We start from the raw sequence: 21,395 nt of genomic DNA, 5'->3' as shown, positions 1-21,395 counted from the left end.
CTGATCAAAACCAAAGATCTGGTTTGAGGGCTGTGAGGCCCTGAGTTCAAACCCCAGAAAGACCAAAAAAACAAACTCCTCTACCCCCCTCCATCAACCCCTTCCCCCAAAGTGTGATTTGAGTAATGCAAAGTTAAGTAAAAGTGCCTCCACAATTTTCTACCAGTGGAGGAATTGATCAAAGAACCCCGGAGAGGTCTTTTTTTTTTTTAAGTACAGCTTCTTAATGGGTTACTTAATTTTCTAGATGCAGACACAGTAGCTGATGGACAACTGTTAGGTCAAAAAAAGTATGCCTGGCCGGATGCCAGTGGTTCACACCTATATCCTAGCTACTCAGGAGGCAGAAATAGGAGGATCACGGTTTGAAAGCCGCCCCAAACAGTAGGGGAGACCCTATCTCAAAAAAACCCACCACAAAAAAGGGCTGGTGGAGTGGCTCAAGAGGGTAAGAGCACCTGCTTAGCAAGCGTGAGGTCTGAGTTCAAAACCCCAGTGCCACCAAAAAAAAAAAAAAGTATCCTGGATTATGTAAATGACAGACTCAAAGATTGGCCTGGAAAAGGCTAAAAAGCAATTTAAAGGCATTTGTGGTCTAATTGTGTTTACTTCTTTGACTTTTGGCTTTGTTCAGATGAACTCAGAAGTTCTGGGACTTTCTAAGTCTCAGACTGTCAAATTTTGAATGACACATTGCAAATTCGGTTAAACAGGACTACAAAGAAATTGTCTTAACAAAGTGAGAACAAAACTCAGAAAATTTAGTTCCTTCTCCCGAGTGAAACAAAATTTTTAAAAATCTGGTAATGTTATTTATTTATTTATTTTACCCCAAGTAATAAAGCCCACCAGAGAAGGCTGTCGCCTCACATAAATATCTCATAAAGGTACCGAGATAACTGTTTCTACAGGGATCATGACTAATCCAGGGCCCCTGGTTGTAACTATGTCACTGCTATTTATTTATTTTTTGGGGGGGAAGGGTAAAGGCTGAGAGATCAGTTTAAATTGTATTCAAAACAAATGCTTGTACACAATGAACAGCACAACTCAACGAGTATTCTTTGTATCTTCAGTCTAACACTCTCCCGACAGAGCTATTTCGGCAGGCTCAACGAGTATCTTCTTATGGACCTGTAGCTCCTGAAGAGTACGATGAAATCAACCCGTGATGTGAACAAAGGCACCAGGCAGCTGCAAACTCTCAATCACTTAGCAAATAAACCGCCCAAACAGGGCCAAATTCAGGCAGACGGGTGTCGCCTTTCAATAACACAGGTCTTCAAACTGGGGACAAGTGAGACCCTTTCCCAGGGCTCCCGAACCGGGAGCGAGCGGTCTCGGGTTTTCAAACAAACCTCTCCTCCTACCCCACGTGACCGAACGGCAAACAGCCGCGGAGAGAGACACCGCCACGCACAAGCCGGGGGATACAAAGGCTGGGCGCCGCCGCCGCCGCCACCACATCCCCGGGCAGATTAAGGAGCGTCCCGGCCGCGCTCGTTGTCTGCGGAGCTTGCGTAGGGCGCCGCCGCCGGGCACGCCGCTCCGGGTCCCGCAGGGCGGTGCCGCGCAGCGCAGGAGCGGGAGGGAACGGGGAGCGCGCGCCGCCGGCTCCTGCGCGCCTGCCCACCCAGCGTCGCCGGAGCGAGGGCGCCCGCCGCACGCAGCCGCGCGGAGCTGCTGTCGCTGCCGCCGTCGCCGCCGCCGCCGGGCCGACACCCAACGCAGGGAGCCCCGCAGCGACTAGGACCAGGGTGAGCATACCGAGGGTCCCCAGCACCCCCTCCCCCCCGCCCCTCCATCCCGGGCAGGCCAAGGTCGGGCCGCCCCACCCCCGCGGCCCGGGCCTTTCCTTTCCTCCTGGTTCATGCCCCTCCCCACGTCTTCCCCAGGGGTCTCGCGCGGACTGCGGGGCGCCGTGAGGGGCACTTACACTACGGCTCTGGAGATGATCCAGGACACCATTTTCCCCGGAGCTACGGCCCCAACTTCGGGGCGGGTGGGAGCTGAGCGCGGCGAACTAGGCCGCCAACGGCAGGCCGCGCGCTCGCCGGCTCTCGCGCTTCCCTGGGCCGCACTGGCGCCCTCGGGAGCCGGGCCGGGTGTGTGCGCGCGGCGGCCCGAGCTGCGCGGCGGTCGGTCCCCCGTCCGCCCCCGCCCGCCGGCCGAGCCGCCGCCGAGCTGGACGGCCCCGCCCCTAAGCTCCGCTGATAGGCGGCGGTGGCGGCGGCGGCGCGTTGGCCCGGCCCGGACCAGGACCCGCGCGACCCTGGCCACTGCTACACGGCCTCTGGGCCTCTGCCCTGCCCCCTACGCGCTAACCTTCCTTTACCAGGCTCCCCAGGTCCCAGGGACGCCCACCTGGCGGTGAGAGGTGGTGGGATGCCGAGGATCGCGGCATGGGGTGGGGGGCAGGGGTGGACAGTACGTATATGAAAATAAAATGTGAGCGGGAACTGTGTGTGATAGAACCATCGGCATCAGGCCTTGAGTCTGGAGAGGAAAGATTTTTGAGAAGTGCTTGGCCACGTCCGGTCCCCTGACTGTTTACGGAGGCCCAGCACCAAGGGCATCCTTGCAATATCGCGTTTTAAGGAAAGGCGAAACGCTGGGAGCTTGCACAGGCCTCACTGTGTATCGCCAGTCGCATGGTGCAATGCAGGGAGGGGCAGAGGACAGCCTAGGATTTGGTGTTTACTGTCGTGGGAGTAATGACACCGCTGCTCTGGGCCTCTCAGGGCACCTTTCCATTAGAGCTGTGCAAAGGCTGTTTGACAGATACAAGTCCCCAGTATTTTCCCTGAATTGCCGGATACTTAAAGCTTGACCTAGGAGTCCTGATTTCTGACCTGTTATTTATAAATGTTTTTTTGCGGGAGGTTGGATTACTGCTTACACTTTCCAGTTCTTGCAGATACTATCATTTAAAAGTAGAATTTTGAAACCTAATTTTTTGATGACAGTACCAAATTGGGAAAGTGTTCTTAAAGTTACTGGGTTTTGTTTTGTTTTTTTTAAACCTCCAGTTAAGACTGTAATAAAAGATAGTTCCAGTATTCAGATGCTGGGAAAAATAAAGGATGAAATATGAGCCAGGAACCTTTAATTAAAGTACTTGTAACTATTACGGCTTATTTTGTAACATACTGTAATTTACTCTTTTTGCTCCTCAGTTTCTCCATAATGAAAAGAGGCTAATAGTATTGTAGCCTACCTCTTGCCTTTCAGGGGTGAAGTGAGGCACTGCTAAATAACATGTTTAAGAAATTTTCTTACTTGCTTGGAATAAAACCAAGGGACGGGTGTAGATGATCCTGAATTCTTTTTTGTTCCCAGGGTCAATAAATTAAGTAATATTTTGATTATTAAGAAGGAAGCTCAGAGCTGGGGGTGGGGTAGCTTAATGGTGGAGCACTTGCTTAGCATGCAGGAAGCTCTGGGTTCCATCCCTAGCACCACAGGGGGGAAAAATAGAAACTCAGAAGCTGCTTTCTGCTCTTTAGTTCTTTTTACTAATTTATTCATATTAAGAATATGCATTTTTATTTCAGGAACTGCCATGATGATTTGCATTTGTTTTGAATCTTTTAGTTTTTTGCCATTATTCAGCATTATTTGTGGATCAGATGTGCTACATACACACAAGAGTTTTCTGGAAAACTTTTATCCAATAAAACTAATGAATTTGAAATGTCTTTTAGGTCCCTTCATGAACATGTCCTGAAATGTCTTTACATCCTTAATTTACTGCCTTCATTCCTAATGTACCCTTTCCCTGCCTCTCTTCTCTGAACCAGGCTGTATTTTCATGATCAGTGTGCTGTTGCCTGAATTTAATTTTTCCCTCAATGATTTACTTCCCATTCTCTTTCAGAGTCCTTGTTTTTCAATGCTGAATGCCAGGTCCCTGATTTTTCTCAGTGACAATTATTTATGATTTTCTCTGGGCTCCCATAACTTAGTACTTAAATTTATGTACCTATATCATTCTGTTTACACTCATGTCTAATCTCCTGGGTGGATGGTAAAATGAGAACAGAGGTGATCTATGGATATCTTTGTGTTTTCCTGGTACCTAGCCAAGGACAGGGTAAAGGCCCAATAAAAATCCAGTCAAGTTTCTTGAATGTCAGACTTCAAAAAATTTCAGCCATGTACTGTGGAAGTCACTTAAAAATGTTTTTCTTTCTTGCTTGCTTTGAGGATCATCATTCACATATTAATTCACTGAGTTGTAATACATTAATGTTTTCAGCAGTTACTGAGATAGGTAGTACAACTAATTGCTCTCTGAAATGTCCCTGGACTGTTTTGTCTTAATTTTCACTTTATGCTTCTTACAGCTTCTGCATCTTCCATGTCCATTTTTTTTTGTTGTTGTTGTTTTTTACCCCTTTTGTTCTGTTTACCTGAAACAGTCCCCTTCTTCCCATCTCAGTAGGCCAGTGTGCTGCACAAATGTTGGATCATCCTGGCAATCTAAAAAGCCAGATAGTATTTACTTCAAAACTCTTTGTGTTTATTCTCTAAACCCATGCTTAGAGAAGTTAACTCTGTGGCCAATGATCACATAGCTCATAGGTAACAGAAGTGAAACTCTCTAATTCATGTTTTTCAAGCTTCAGTGAGAGATTGGCTGAATTGGGTCTTAAGGCAGTGGATCCCAAATGGGGATTGCTCTCTTAGGGGAAATTAGGAAGCATTTGTTGTTATAATGATTGAGGCTAACCACTAGTATTTGATGTGTAGGAGCCAGGGATGTTATACTTTTTGCAATGTGTGGGACAATCCTGAACAAACAGTGTCCTCCATGGTTTAGGAATATCCTGGCTGACATGTAATACTTGTAATTATCTGAGCCTGGAACTTCCACTTTATGTATAAAGTAATAGTTTTAACTGAAACAGAATTTTCATGTCTTTCCATCTGCAGCTGTTATGGTAAATTAAAGGAAGGTTTGTTTGCAGCTTGACCAAGAATTGTTTACAGTTTTGGGAAATTGTGTCACAAACAAGCTCTGCATTTAGTGTTACTATGCTCAGCCACTAATTACTAGTGTTGCCTCAGCATTCACATAGTGACATACATGCTTCTTATTGTAACTTATCTTCATTTCCTTTTTCCACTCATATCTTATTTAGGATAGATGGTTTTGTTTGAAATTGTAGGAAGATTTGTTATTTATATCATTTCAGATTGGTAAAGCAGAAATTGGAAAATAGTTTGTGAAAGGGGCACATTGAAGCTAACATGGTTGAGAACTGTTGGTTTAAAGTTAGAGTAACTTCATCTGAAGAGACCCTCTCAAAAAGTGAACAGCTTTTAGTGGTGGCTGTACTTTTGGTTATTGGATCTCAGACACTTGAGATCTGCTAAGTGGCCATTAGATAAGTGTCTTACTGTGTAAGGTAAGACTCTTGGGGTATTGGGAGAAAAGGAAGCAATACTTTCTAGTCAGAAGTTTTTATACTGTGGTCTTATTTTGGTATGTTTGTGATCATTTCATGTAGAAGATAGCTTTTTTTTTTTTCTCTTGGTACTGAGGTTTAAATTGACTTATGCTTACTAGGCATGTACTCTATAACTTGGGCATTCCCTCAGCCCAAAGAATTCTTTTTAAAGTACTGGATTTAATTGTTTTCATATGTTAGACCACTAGTATTTATGTGTTGTGCTATTGAGTGCTTCCTTATTTTTGTTCTGCAAAGATATTTTCTTCCCTGGATATTGAGTTTAATCATGATGGGAGGCAGTTAGGGTAAAGATCATTTTGTCAGGAGACCTAGTTCTCTTACTAGTGATGTGATTTTTGGCAAGTCTCAGTATGTTTCCTGTTAAATGCTGTGATGATCAAAATGTAAGGGGCTTTCAGACTTAAGGGTAATTAGATTCAAAAGAATCACTTTCTTCTACCACATTTTTGCCTGGTTGTCCTAGGAGATAATGTGAAATGTACATGTTCTGCATGTTAAAGAAGTTCATTTGTTAGCAGATCAACAGACTGGGAAAGTACCTAGGAGAGCTGGATGGAGAGCAGAATTACAGGGTACAGAGATAGTATCTAGTCATGTAATTATTAATGAGTATGCTAGTGAAACTGAATACTAGGTCACCTACCCAGTTCTAATGAGGGAGTATTCAATTTTATTTAGAAAAAGGATAAAATTAGTAAGTGTATCTACCTTTAGTAGTAATTTAAAAAATAGTGCTAGGGAGAGGACCTTATGACTGCTACTGCTAGATGAATACCTCTTGTTTTGCTTATAGCAGAGGTCGAGTTTGGCACCTCACATGAGAATTGAATTGTGACAAGTGAAAAATCAAATAAGTAGGATAAAAAGACTACATTCTGAAGTAAGTAGTCACTGTAGGTATTGATAATAAGATGCTTACCAGGTAGCATTGAGGAAAGAAAAAGCCATCTTTCATGGCTGGATCTAGGAAACACACAGTGAGGAATTGGCATTGTCTCAGGTTCTTTATATTTGAGGTAGTAGCCTCACCTAAAACAATTAAGGATTAAGACTAAGAGCATTTTTCCCCCCTTCAGGGAAAATTTTGTGCTTAACTATGTGAAGTGGCATATGGATTGAGTAGGAAAAAATAAAACCATCTTGATTTCATGATTGTGTAGAGAATTTGAAACAATCAACAAAAATACTCCTAGTACTAATAAGCTATTATAACAAGGTTGTTCGATACAGAGTTTATATGCAAAAGTCAATTGTTTTCCTGTAGGCCAGCAGTGAAAAAGTAGAATTTGAAATTAAAAATACAGTGCTATTTACACTAGCAATCCCCTCAAATAAAATTGTTAGGTATTAATCGAACAAGATATGTGTAAGATCCTTGTGAGAAAGCTGACAAATCTCTGATGAGAGCAATTAGGAAAACTAAATGGAGAAATACTCCATGTTCCTAGAGAGGAAAACAATATTATAAAGATTTTATTTCTTTCCAAATTCATCTGTAGACTCAATGCAGTCTTAATCAGAATCTACTGGGTTATTTTATAGATATAAACAAAGTGATTCTGAAGTTTTTCTGGAGGATGTGAGGGTGATCAGGCTGTGACATCTGTCACCCCATTGATTGCCAGGGTGATTTGGCTCATCTGGCTGGCCAAGTGGGTTTCCCCTTCCTCCATCACTGCTCCACATGCATCCCTTCTGAAGCTGCATGTTGGTTTGAAGAGGACAACCATCCCCAATAGAGGAGGACCGTATTTTGGTCAAGCGTATACAAGTAGCTCCAAATAAGTTTTATGGAGAAGCAAGAAACCCAAACAGCCAATATAGTGTTGAAGGAGAAGAACAAAGTTGGAAGACTGCCACTACCCAATTTCAAGACTTAACTATAAAACTATAGTAACTGAGATAGTGGTATTGGTGAGAGAATAGATCAGTGAAACAAAGTCCAAATGTAGACCCACAAATAGAGCCAACTGATTTCTTGACAAAGGAGCAAAATCAGCAAAAGGGAGCTATACGGTATTTGTAAAAAATAGTCCTGATAGGCATGGTGGTGCATGCTTGTAATCCAGGCACTTGGGAGGCTAAAGAAGGAGAATTGTGAGTTTGAGGCCAACCTGGGCTATACAATGAGATCCTGACTCAAAGAATCTAGACATAGACTTTACAATATCACCAAAGCTAATTCAAAACGGGCCAAAGACCTAAATGTAAAAACACCAAAAAGTCTGTAGAACTCCTAGAAGATAACTAAGGAGAAAATGTAGATGATTTTGGATTTGCTGATGACATTTTAGATACTATACCATGGAAGAATTGAAAGCTGAACTTAATTGAAATTAAAATTTCCTTTTCTACAAAAGATAGTGCCAAGAAAAAAAACTACAGACCGAAAGGAAAATATTTACCGAGGATATGGATGATAATGGATGGTTGTTCAAAATATAGAAAGAATTCTTAAAACTCAGCAGTAAGAATATAAACAGTCTGATTAAAAAATGGGCCAAAGACCTGATAAGATAACCTTAGCAAAGAAGAAATACAGATGGCAAATAGGCCTGCGAAAAGAAACTCTGCATCATATGTCATCAGGGAAATGCAAATTAAAACAGTGAGATACCACTCCACACCTATCAGGATGGCCAAAAACCAGAACACTGACAGCACCAAATGCTGACCAGGATGTGGAGTAATAGGAATTCATTCGTTGCTGGTGTGAATGAAAAATGACATAGCCAGTTTGAAAGACAGTTTGGCAGTTTTCTAACAAATCTAAACATTCTCTTAACCACTCAGTCCAGTGATTGCATGCCTCTGTATTTACCCAAATGAAGTGAAAACTTATGTCTACATGAAAACCTGCATGCAAATGTTTATAAGCAGCTTTACTCATTATTGCCAAAACTTAAAAGTAACCAGGATGTTCTTCAGTAGGTGAATGGATAAATTATAGTATAATTAGACAATGGAATATTATTCAGCACTAGGAAAAAAGTGAGCAGTCAAGCCATGAACAGTCATTGAGGAACCTTAAATTCATATTACCAAGGAAGAGAATCTGAAAATGCTGTGTACGGTGTAATTTCAAGTATATGACATCTTGGAAAAGGCAAAAACTATGAGCAGTAAAATGATTAGTTCTGGCAACAGTTTGGGAGGGAGTGAGTTAATAGGCAGAGAAGAGAAAAATTTTAAGACAATGAAACAATGTATCCTGCTCAATACTGCAGAGGTGAATACGTGTCATTATACACACGTTAACATCTATAGAATGCATAAGACCAAGAAAAATAATGTGCCAGCATGGGTTCCATTTATGGTAAAAATGTACCACTTTTTGTGTGGAATGTTGATATTAGGGGAGGTTTTGCCTGGGTGGGGAACTTTCAGTTCAGTTTTGCTATGAACTAAAAAGTACTCTAAAAATGTACATAAATTTTATTGATTTAAAAATAAATATGCTACATGCAATGGTGTATGACTAATTCTGGCCACTCAGGAGGCTGAAGCAAGAGGATCAGGAGTTTGAAGCCAGTTTGAGCAACATAGGAGACTCTCCATCTCAAAAAAATAAAATAAAAAATAAATCTTAGTAGAAAAAAATGTGCAAAGAATATCTATAGGCGATTTATAAAAGCAATGCTAAGGCCAGGACATGATCCCATCTAGTTCAGAGATACACGTGGTGAAACTCAGAGCTGGGTCTTGTTCAAGAAGCATAGGTCAACACCAGAAGTTATTAAAAAGGAATTCTGTTGGTCCTCAAAGAGTACTAAAGAGAATTTAATTCATAACCACATTAAAATTTCTTGCAAATCCCTTGTTGCCCTGGAGTTTCTCACAGGTTAAACTAAGGCTTCCTGAGTCCCAGCCAACAAGGTTGCTTCCCATCTATATTTCCTACTTTATTCTTTAGTATGTTGATCAACTTAACCTCAGCAAATCATTCCTAAGGGAAAATGAGTGAAGGGAGGAAGATTGCATATATTCGTGCGTTAATAAATTTTGACATGTCACACTAAGGAAATGTTTCAGTCTCTCTGATTATGCAGGAAATACAGATATAGATACAAAATTTCTGACTTTAGCTAGTATTAAAAAGAGCAATACTGCAGTATTGGTTAGGATGTTTGGATGTTCAGAAGTTCTTACTGAAGAAAATAAAGATTAAGTTAAAATTTTCAGAGGAGAATTATACACATTTTTTATATTTTCTTGAAAGCCAACTATTTGACTCTGCATCCCTCTTCTACTTTACCTTACTTGGGCCTGTTGTTTCAGACTGTGTGTAGGTGTGGGGGTGTTTATCCTACCTACTCTGTGTTTAAACATTTTCATCTCTGTTTCTTCTGCATTTTTAAAGGTGAGTCTATACCTTATATCAAAATTGTTTGTACAACCTGCATTTGAATCATCTGGGATGCTTATTAAATTGATTCTCCGTTCCTATTCCAGACTGACCAAATCAGAATCTCTAGTTGGGGCCCAAGATTTTTAAAAGTTCATCATAATTAGATTTATAATTAGGTATATTAAATAATTATAATTGTTATTATAGAATTTTAACTTTGTGATTTTTTTTTTTGCAATTCCATCCCACTCAGACCTTAAAAAACTTGACCAAAATAGTACTCCTCCAACTCTAATTTTTTGAATTTTCATTGTCTTTATCTTACAGTGTCTGTCTTTTTTTTTGCCGTGCTGGGGGTTGAACTCAGGGCTTCATGCTTGTTAGGCAGGTGCTCTACCACTTGAGCCACTTCCCCAGCCATTAAAATTTATTTACCATTCTCTCCTTTTTTTTTTCCTTTAAAAATCACTCAGGAAGTGGGATGAGGTGGCTCAAGTCTATGATCCTAGCTAGCTACTTGGAAGATAAAGGTCAGGAGGATCACATTTCAAGGCCAGCTGAGGCAAAAAGCTCTAGAGACCCCATTGCAACAACAACAACAAACAAAAAGCTGGACATGGTGGTGTACACCTGTCTTCCCAGCTATTCAGAAAGCATAAATAGAAGACTCTTGGTCCTGGCTAGCCTGGGCCAAAACTGAGACCATATTTCAAAAATAAGTAAATCCAAGAGGGGTTGGGGGAATGGCTCAAGTGGTAGAGTGTATGCCTAGAAAGCGCACAGTCCTGAGTTCATACACCGTCCCCCACTGCAAAAAAAGAAAAATTAGGAGGCTGTTTATCTTTCTCTAACACCTCTTTCCAGACATTCTACTGTCTTCCTTCCTTTCTCATCTTGATACTGTGTTTTTGAGATTCGCCTTGTTTTTATTAATTCTTGTTCCTTGATTTCCACTGCTATGTAATATCTCCATTATATGTATATACATCAGTATATTTTTCATTCCACTTAAGGATATTTTGGATTTTTTTTTGTTTGTTTCTCCAGCTCCATATCTAAAGATTTATCTGTGGTATATGATATGCAGTAACTGATATTTTAAAAATTGTAGGTGGCATAACTCAGTGGTAGAGGACATGCTTCTCATATGTAAGGCCCTGGATTCAATCCTCAGCACCAAAAATATTTTTTAAAAAGTTGTAGATATTTTTAATGGTTGCTACCTTTGTTAGTCACCTTTTCATTGCTGTGACAAAATACCTGAAAACAAATCAACTTGAAGCAGGAAAGATTATATTTTATTTTGGACCAGTTTCAGTCCGTGGTCATTTATTTCTGGGCCTGGAGTGAGACAGAATATTGGCAGGGAGCTTGTACTCACTTAATGGTGGTTGGGAATCAGAAAAGAGGAAGGAACCAGGATTTCATTATTCCCTTCAAAGGCAATGCCCCTAGTGACTTACTTCCTCCAACTAGGTCCCACCTCTGAAAGTTTCTACCACCTTCAAGTGGTGCCACCAGCTGGGGAGCAAGCCTTCAGCACATGAGCATCTGGGGGAATGTTCTTTGTTTAAACTATAACTACCATCCATTATCCAAGTAAATTTAAAGCTTCTTGACAGCAGGCTGTGTCTTACATATCTCATCTTACATTGCTTAACCTTATTTATGGTATATAATGTTTCATTGAATTGAATTTTTTTGTGTATTGTTTATTTGCCACTCTTGAAAACTGAATTTTTAAAATAAAATTCATACTGCACAAAAGGGAGCTACTGATAAGCTAAGTGCATAGCCAGGTTGTGGCAAATGAAAATTATATTTAAAAAGTTCTACTGCTTGATTAAAATAAATATGAATTATCAGGAGAACCTATGTCAAGAATTCTTAGTTCTTGACAATTTTATATTGGTATATCCTTCAGAAGTCTTTTTAAATATTAAAGTGTCAGTTTAGTTTCTTGTTTTATAGATGTAAATAATAACTTAGCAAGCTGTGTAATATTTAGCTGGCATTTATAAGAGGCTCCCATTTAGAGGTCTAGATAATAAGAATAATATAACTAGAAATTCTTGTAGAAATAGAAATCAGTTAAATTTTTAAAAATTAAAAACTAGATGTAATTATAGAATTTGTGCTATTATAATGGAAAACGCGTTGATGCTGGGGTTACATGGATAGTATATTGAAAAGCTTCTTGAAGGAAATCCTCAGATTTGTATTCATCTGTCTTGGGCCGGGCTTGTTGACTTTAAGTTCACACTTTAGTGCACCAGAAGACCGAGTTCATGATTCCAGCTCTAACTTAATAAATGATGAGATCTGGGCAAACCCGTTTCTCTCATTTGTCTTCTGTGTCCTCATCTGCAAATAAAAAGTAATATCTTATACTGCTTATCTTTCTAGGGTTATTTATAGGTTAGTAAGAGAACTAATCGCCGAAATACATGAAATCTCTTTTAAAAATCAGCCATACCCTGTTATGGGAATGTGAGATATTTCTAGTTTAATAAGAATCCAACACAGACATTCAAGACAGCCTTCTGCATTAGAGAGACAATTGAACCTGGGAGAAGCATACTGTCACATATGGGAAAAAGAATCCATGTGTAGCTAATGACCACTCCCCAGGATAGTGTGACATGCAAAAACCTTTACTGACTTGAAGAAATTCAAAGGAAAGAGAAAGATTACTATGTTTAGAGGAAAGGAGTCAGATGCTTTAGAAAGATGATTTTTTGGTGGGTCTTCTACAAGTAGAGTTTTGTAAGATTAATTATAAAGAATTCTAAAAGGAGGGAGGGAAGAAGAGAAGTAGGTCAGGATGACACAAGCAGGGAGGCTTAAAGGTATCAGGTGCAAGGTGAACAGGCAGCGGAGTGTGACCATCAATGTCATACGAAGGCATTTGGACTTTATTCTTCATCCCACAGACTAGAAGAACCCTTACGAGGATTTAAACAGGTAGTGTTTGGCTTTTGTGACTTTCATCAGAATGACGGATGGATTTGAGGAAATTGTAGAATTTGGGTGATCAGTTCCAAAGCTGTTATGTTAAAATGGTAAAAAATAATCAGGGTTTTAACCCTGGGTGCTTATCCTCAGGTCTACAAATTAGGCATCCCTGGGTAACATTCAGGGGTTCCATGAACTTAGAGGGTGAAAAGTTATTTTTTTCACTGCTTTCTACCTGAAATAAAACATATCCTTATTAAGAATGAAGGAAATAAATTCTAGTAATAGTTGTACTTTTAGCTTTTTTGACAAATCAGTTGCTTTCATATCACATTAAATTTGTTACTGTATCTTGAAATAGTACATCACTCATCCTTATTTTGAAATTATGACTGTTATTAGATCTGCTAGGAGATCTTGTTATTTCATGAGTTGATAAGCACATATAATGTTAACAAACCACATTTTCTTTACTATTGTGTTAGCAAATTACTTTTTTTTTTAACTATTGTAAGCATATTTCAAATTGGATTCCTTTTATACATACACACACTAAGACATTCTTTTTGAGTTCAGGGTTCCTCAAACTAGTAAAGGGTCCATGGCCTAAAAAGGGTAATTACCATTGGTAAAGTGAGGCAGTGGCTCTTCCAGAATATACTTTGAGTTTTTTTGGCACGCTGCACTAACACGTTTGACCATATCAAGCAAATGATTCATAAAATCTTTTCTAATTCTAAATGTTTTCTATTTTCTCCCTTTCAAATCAGTAACTTCCATACCTTCCCCATTTCACTAAAATGTAAATTATAAATCACGTAACTTTCTCCCAGTTCCTTATGTCAAAAATCTTTGACTTACCCTTAATGTCTGTGTGTTTAGGAAAAATAAGTTGTTTTTCCTCTGCTCTCACAACACAATCAAAACAGAAGCTTCTGATACCATGTGTGGGGATTTTTCCCTACTAGCAAATAAGCAATCCATTCTGCAGCGAACAGAAGCTGGGCATCTTCTAATCCAATTCATTCTGATGCTATCTGCCTGGAGATAGCATCAGATCCCACAGATCCGGGGCTCAGTATCCAAGATTGCCTCCCCACTCCCACTTGGTTTCCTATGGTTTATTTATTCTTTACTTCTCCTCTTTCCCCTTACCTCCCCTCCTCCCTTTTTTTTCCTCCCCTGTTGGAGATTGAACCCAGGGCCTCATGCTTGCCAAGCAAGCACTATACCACTGAGCTATACCCTACCCCCTTCCAGGTTGTTCTACCTGTGCTTCTGATCAATTGGCTATACATTGGGGTTCCCACAGTTGATTAATTAACCCCCCTCCATGCGTTCAATTAATTTGCTCAAGCAGCTCCCTTAATAAGTGTCCTTATGTATGCTTACCAGTTTATTATAGAGGACGTTGTAAAGTGTAGAGAGGAAATGAATAGGGCAAGATATGGGGGAAGGGGTGCCAAGGTTCCATGCCATCTTCATTGTGTCACCCTTCAGGAACCAGCATGTGTTCACCTATCTGAAGCTTCCCAAAATCTGTCTTTTTGGGCCTTTTTGGAGACTTCATTGCACAGTTATAATTGAAACATTACAATAATGTCAAATTGTGATTGAACAGAAAGAATGTCTAATGCTAGTAGACTGGGTGGTAAAACCCAGTCTGTCTCAGTATTCTTGGCTTATCTATGCGGCATTTCTCCCTTCAGGGTATGGAACAGATCCCCTCTGGAATGAAGAGGGTCTTGTGACAAGGCAAGGTTAAGAGAATTTTTTTTTTTTTTAAATGACTACCTGAAGGCAGAATGGTGTAGGAAGATAAGAGTTTCTATCACCTGCTTTGTGGAAAAGGTGGGAGTTCTGAATCAGGAACCATAGGTGGAAAAACAAAAATAATATCATGACATAACATCTCTTTTCATCTCTACTACCTCCCTAATTGGGGCAGTCATTATCTCTCTGTTGTACTTCTGCTAGTCTTCTAGTGGGTCATCCTGTTACTTGACTTATTATATAGTATTTTATCTCTATAGCAAACAGAGGGGCCTGTTTGGTATGAAAATGAGAGGACTTGGCTGCTTAAAACCCCTCAAATAGTTTTCTTTGTACTTTATATTCAATTCTACATTGACCTGCAAAGCCCTGTATGAGCTCCTGCTTGTTTTAAAAATTCATCTTATTTATCTTTCTGGTCCATTAAACAGTCAGCCACATTGGCCTTTTTTTGGCAGTACTTGTCTTTGAACTCAGGGCCTTATGCTTGCTAGGCAGGTGCTCTACCAGTTGAGCCACTCTGCCAGATTCCAAGATGCTTCCTTCATTTATTAATCCACTTTCACCTAGCCACCTTATCGCTCTTGTGTCATCTTACTCCAGCTTTCTGTCTCTCCTCCCATTTGAATGTAAGCTCTATTACAGCAGGAATGTTGTCTGCTGTTTGGCTGTTATCATCTCAGTATCTGTAATGCAATTTATATAACATCCTTAAGATTTTTTAAAATGATCCTGGGATTTGAACTCGGTGCCTACACCTTGAGCCACTACCCCAGACCTTTTTTGTGATGGGCTTTTTTGAGATAGGGTCTTGAGAACTATTTGCTGGGGCTGGCTTTGAACCAGCCCTCCTGATCTCTCCCTCCTCAGTAGCTAGGATTACAGGTGTGAGCCATAGGTGCCTGGCACATCCTTAAGATTTTTAGTGGTTTTGTATGCCCAGAAAAGTATAGAAGCAAGTAATGACTTTATACAGTAGATGTGATGATACTATACTTTTTGTTGACAGGCAGCCTGTAGCATTTTGTAGACTATATCCCAACCAAAATCAACCTTGAATTATATTATGGCAAAGTGTGGCTTGTAGCAGCATTTGTGAAACTTAGCAAAAAAGTAGGCTAGGGAAGACAGAGCACCTATGAGATGCAAGCCTATGGACATTAGTGATACTTGTTAATCTGTAAGAGTGAGCCAGATTCAGGGCTGAGGGCATGGCTCAGATGGTAGAGCTCCTGCCCAGCAAGTGCTGTGTCCTGAGTCCAAACCCCAGTACCACACCAAAATAGATAAATATATAAATAAATAAAATTCCAGGTCCCAGAGAAGGCTGGGATGGAGATTTGATGACCACATGCTGAGTATCTGGAGGTGCTTAGGAGTTGAAGGAGCACAACTGAGCCAAGTTGTCAGAGTGCCTAATTAGTTAGAAGTAGCCAGGAAAATCTGGAAAAGCAATTGGAAGGAGCCAAGTAAATGGGAGAAAGAATTGCTCAGGATTTACCACAAAGAGTAACTGTTGGGTCATTTCAGGTCATCCTGATGAGAGCTGATGTCAGAGTTGGTTTCCTAGGTCTGCCAGTGGCAATGAAAAGCTGCTAGTGGATTGTGAGTGTGGGATTGGGAGGGGCTGGGGGACAGGACTGAGGATGGAACAGACGCATTTCTGGTGTGAAAGCATTTGTTTGGCAGAGGTTCTGATGTTATTAGATCCATCACACACAGATCATTGAGGTCATTTAGTTCATTGTCTTCCAAACTTTTCACAGAAAGGATCTGTTAAATTGTTTTCTCTGAGTCCCACATTATAAACATGTTTTTTCCTTAAAACTTTAAATTTTATTAATAATTTACTTCTCTACTTTACAACCAAAGATCGCAATCAGAACAGCATAGGTTGCTGGGTACCAGTGGCTCATGCCTGTAATCCTAGTTGCTGGGAAGGTAGAGATCAGGAGGTTCGTGGTTCAAAGCCAGCCTGGGCAAATAGTTGTCTCGAAAATACCCAACACAAAACAGAGCTAGCAGAGTGACTCAAGTGGTAGAGCACCTGCCTAGCAAGCTTAAGGCTCTGAGTTCAAACCTTAGTATTAATAAAAAATAGCAAATTCTATGCATACTAAAATGACCTAAGTTGAGCTAAAAGTCATCAAAACAAAACCCTACAGTTTTCATTACAGCATTTTGCAGTTCAGTGGTTAATTCTTTTAGGTTTTTGAAGTGTTAAAAAGGACCCATAGTCTTCATGTTGAGAGAGCTTTTGGAACATGGTTATTAAAGGCCTGACTTCTTCATGTCTTAGACCCCCTGTCTTCAGATGTTTGTCTCCTATTAGCTCTGATGTTTTGCAAAGTTTTTTTTCTTTTTTAACCTCTAAGACTCAGTTTCCTCATCTGCAAAATGCGTATAATAACTGCTTTGGGGAGTTGTTTTGAGGATCCTTTGAGATAATGATGTCTTTATGCACTTGGTATACTGCCTGATACATAATACGTGTGCAACAATTACCTATTTTTCTGTTTTTATTGTTGTTTAGAACTGTGCACCTCATGGTCTCAGAATTGTCTTGTAGGTTTTGATTTCATACTTTGATTTTTATTCATTTATTTATTTATTTTTTGCGGTGCTGGGAATCCAACCCAGACTGCCAGGTAAACAGTCAACTACTGAGCTATATCCCCAACTCAAACTTTGATCTTTTTATCTCCAAGAATTGATTCCCTCTCTAACTGCAAAAAAGATAGTGTTGAGCAAAGAGTGTATTATATTGGCAGTCATGGGTGGAGGGAGAGTTGAATATTTTGTAGGTTTTTAAAACTTCAATCCTATATAAAAAACAGCTGTTCTGTTTTTATGAGCACAGGATGAGAGGAAACAGGCGTCAACTTCAGTATTAAGTGGGTTACTCATGCCATAATGAGCTGCTGGTGATGTTTTAGGGGGTCACCTTACCTGGAAGTAAGGATATAGACGGAATGAAATTTGCTTATTGGCAAAATTTGTACCAGTGATTTTGACCATAAGTGTCTTTCATGTATTCCTCTTTATTGCAACACATTTCACAATTAAAATTAACATCAAAATGAATGTACATAAATACATAGTATGTATTTCCTTTGTAGCCATTGTCATGTTAATTTCTATACAGGAAGAAAACACAGAAGTAATGATTACTTAGAAGTAATGGTTAAGTCTTACTTACTAATTTTAGAAAAAAGATGAATTTGACTATGCTTTAAATACAAAAATGAAGCCTTTCCTTCCTCCCTTATTCTGTCTGATGAATCTTCATCTGAGATGATTGTTTTGCTGGTGAATTTAACAATTCTCTGATAGAAATAGTGGTACTATTCTTAGTAAAATAATTTTTTTTTTTTTTTTGCAGTACTGGGGTTTGAACTCAGAGCCTACACCTTGAGCCACTCCACCAACCCCTTTTTTGTGATGAGTTTTTTTGAGATAGGATCTCGTGAACTATTGTCCGTGACTGGCTTTGAACTGTGATCCTCCTGATCTCTGTTGCCTGAGTAGTTTAGGATTACAGGCATAAGCCACCAGCGCCTGATTAGTAAAATAAGTTTTATCTTTTACCAGTCCTTATATTTAGTGCCATTTAGAAGTAAGTATGCAGAGAAAAGGATGAAAATGTGACACAATTAGCAATATGGGTTTTGTTTTTTATTTTTTGGTGGTAACTTGGGTTTGAACTCAGTGCTTTGAGCTTACCAGGAAAGCACCCTACCACTTGAGCCATGCCTTCAGCCCTCAGTTTTAGGTCTCTTGTCCTAACAATTTTGGTAGGACAAGATTCCTGAAAGGAACAATCGTTTAGAGAGTATATGCATTATTAATTTTGTTATGGATACTATCCATAGTATCAAACAAGGTTTTGACAATTTACAACTTTTAGCAAAAGTAGGCGAGTGCCCAACTCTTCACACCTATCATAATGAAATCTTAACACTAAATTTTTTTCATTATTGTCACATTTTTGTAATTCATTTCCATAATATCAAAGGAAGTTCATTTAAGTAACTTCTTAAAGTATAGAACTAATATGACAGTTTAAATTTAAAATATTTTCAGCACTTTTTGAACCTAGGAACTTATTTAAGATGGATCTTTTATTATTTACTATACAGTAATAATTTTCCAAATTTTGAAAAGTAACTCTAAATCCTCACACACAGAAATCATAAATCCCCCACCCCCTTTCTTTCTGTCCCTTTTTCTCTTTGAAATGCTATTGGAGATTCGGATTAAAAGGATAACATTCTTAAAGGTACTTGGGAGCTTTCTAATTTTACCGGCCCTTTTCTATCTTTGTATAAGTTTATGACTTCCATTTATAGGGGCCACTTGTCTGTGAAAACGACTGAACCATGAATTAATTTGTGAAAAGGGAATGTTTATGTTTCTCTTTTAGGTGTTATTGAGTTTATTATTTTAAGAATACGTACTTTCTGTTTACTTGATCTAGATTTTAATGGTATCAATTTAAATTTTTCTGCTATAAATACATTATTCTGTCTTTATACCCAGAAATTTTCCTTGAAGTATGGATGGTTTTGGACAAAGATGCTCAGGGAAAGAGTAAAGTAAGGAAAATAGAAAAATTAAAAGAAATCCAGATAATTTTAAATCATCCTTTTTTCCCTTATGAAAGAGAATGCTAACACTTTTATCTGATGCGTTCCTTGAAGATATGACTTATCTATGCTTGCATTTTAGTCAGTTTCTTACAGCCAAAACAGAATGACTTTTAAGTTACTATTTTTCAGGCAAAACTGTGGTGGGTTGTCTGAATTATTTTCTGTTACTTTGATCTGCTCCCATTTTGAACTTGACACCTTTAATTTGTTATAAAAATGTTTTCTTTTTCTTAGATTTTTAATTAGTTTTTATTTATTCACCTTTTCTCTTTATGATTTTTAAATCTTCATTGTAGATTAGCATGATTAATTTTCCCTCATGATTAATTTTGTCAAACTTTGTTCATATCAGAGGAAGCCTCTTTATTTGAAGACTTAGCTTGCCTTCCAAAGAAAAAATGATAATTTGTATGTAGTTTAAATGATTATCTATGTAAGCATAAGGAATTTCTGCTAGGTTAGTTTTTCTTCTAATTTAGAATGAATTATTTTTTGTGGTGACAAATAGCTGTTTCTGAAGTTGGCAAGAAAGCTTCCTCTTGGGATTCTCATAAAAGTGTTCTGGCAGCTATCTGATTCAGCTCCTTAGAAAGCTCTTTCAGAGTTGCCTTATTTGTCTGGAAAGAGTGAGGAGCCCAAACTTCCTTTTCCCCCTGAGAATGATTGTAGCCCTAAGCTGGTATGTGAACAACTATGAAGGATTCTGTGGTGACAGTGTGAAATAGAGCAGTACCAATGTATAAATGTGAATTTCATGCTCCAAAGCAAATTTTTAGATACAATGAAAAAGGGCTCTTTATGGTAAAGACAAACTGGCATCAGGTGTGGTGGCACACTTGGGTAAATACCAGCAATTCAGGAGGCTGAGGCAGGAGGATAAGTTTGAGGCCAGCTTGGGATACATAGGAAGAGCACATCTTAAGAAAAAAAAAAAAAAGTTTGGGCCTAGTATTTCTATTTCTAGCCATCTTTGTAGGATACAAAGAGAAAAGAGGAGAGAGAAGGAAGATTTTTCTTTTCTGTTCTAGACCACCAAGCTGATGACTTTATGAGAGTGACTATGCAAGAAGAGGAAGGAGTTTAAAAGTTATTGTTGCAGACTCCTTCTTAAAAAATAAACTTGTAGGTCTTTCTAATATATTAGTACTATTTACCTGATACTAAAGTACTACATATAAATATTAAATCTATACCATGAACTTGTTCTACTGTTTTTTTTTTTTTTTCAGTACTGAAGTTTGAACTCAGGGCCTCACACTTGCTAGGCAGGCACTCTACTATTTGAGCCACTCTGCCAGCCCCATGAACTTATTCTGAATCAAATTAAATGGAAAGGAGAAAAGAGCTGGAAGTTAACAATAATTGCAAGGAGGGAAAAGCAGTAATGGAAAAGAAAGGCTGTAATAATAAAAATATGATGAGAAAGGTAAGAGAAAAGGAGGCAAGAGATTTATTTCCTCTATTTCTGCCATTTCCATTCTTTCAGCCAACTTTATGGCTACCCTGAAGAAATGTCTGCACATTCTCTTACGTGACCATTCCGCAAGATAATTAACAACACTGTCCAAGTTTTCTAATTTCTAAGGATGATAAACTAGTATAGTATTTACCAAGTAGTGTTGTTGTGTGGATTACATAAATTACTTGTAAATGGCTTCGTAGAGTGACTTAGTGTGGTAAGTGCTCAGTAAATGTTTATTAAGCACCTATATTGGAAGTTGGTAAAGACAGATTCCCTACCCTTAATGAACTTCCGTTTTTTACAAACAAGATAAGTAGACAAATAAATAATTGTAGATTGTGGGAAGGCCTGTGAAAGAAATAAATATGAAAGAAAAAGTAATTGGGGAAGCCACTTTAGGTGAGGGTGTCAGAGAAGGCCTTTTTGAAGAGGTGGCTGAGCAGCTGAGCCCTAGATTTAGAATGAGCCCTAGACTTAGTCAAGAACCTGGGAAAATGTATTCCAACCCATGGAGTAGTATGTGCAAGGCTTAGAGGTTGGAGACATCTTGCATATTTGAGGAACAGTATATGGAAAAGTGTGTCTGGAACATAGGAAACCTAGAAGAGTAGGGGAAGCCTCCATCCTCCTGCATTCCTTAGGTCCTCCACCATACCTTAGGAGTGCTGTCTGAGGCCTGGAGGGAAGATCATCCTTGTGGTCACACTGAAATTAGAATTAGAAGAGCCCAT

The 21,395-nt window shown here is 39.2% G+C and overlaps 2 protein-coding genes across 3 annotated transcripts in view; one reads left to right on the top strand and one right to left on the bottom strand.

Annotated features, from left to right (window-relative positions):
• Reep3 (receptor accessory protein 3) overlaps positions 1–2,131 on the bottom strand; it is a 97,566-nt gene extending 95,435 nt beyond the window's left edge. The window contains exon 1 of the mRNA XM_020169785.2: positions 1,937–2,131. Within this exon, the coding sequence (XP_020025374.1) occupies positions 1,937–1,968 (32 nt within the window). The 5' untranslated portion in view covers positions 1,969–2,131. The remainder of the gene's footprint in view (positions 1–1,936) is intronic.
• The window catches only part of Jmjd1c (jumonji domain containing 1C), a 236,249-nt gene continuing 216,473 nt past the window's right edge, over positions 1,620–21,395 (top strand). Inside the window, exon 1 of one of the 2 annotated variants that reach the window (XM_020169780.2) lies at positions 1,620–1,757. The gene's annotated coding sequence lies outside the window, so the exon portion shown is untranslated. Of the gene's footprint in view, positions 1,758–2,224; positions 2,371–21,395 lie in introns of those variants that run through there. The other variant, XM_020169783.2, reaches the window with a different exon arrangement.

Source organism: Castor canadensis, chromosome 7 (genome assembly GCF_047511655.1).
Source record: "Castor canadensis chromosome 7, mCasCan1.hap1v2, whole genome shotgun sequence".
Classification (NCBI taxonomy): Eukaryota; Metazoa; Chordata; class Mammalia; order Rodentia; family Castoridae; genus Castor; species Castor canadensis.
Note: the sequence above shows the minus strand (reverse complement) of the source record. Positions and strands in the feature narration are given on the sequence as shown.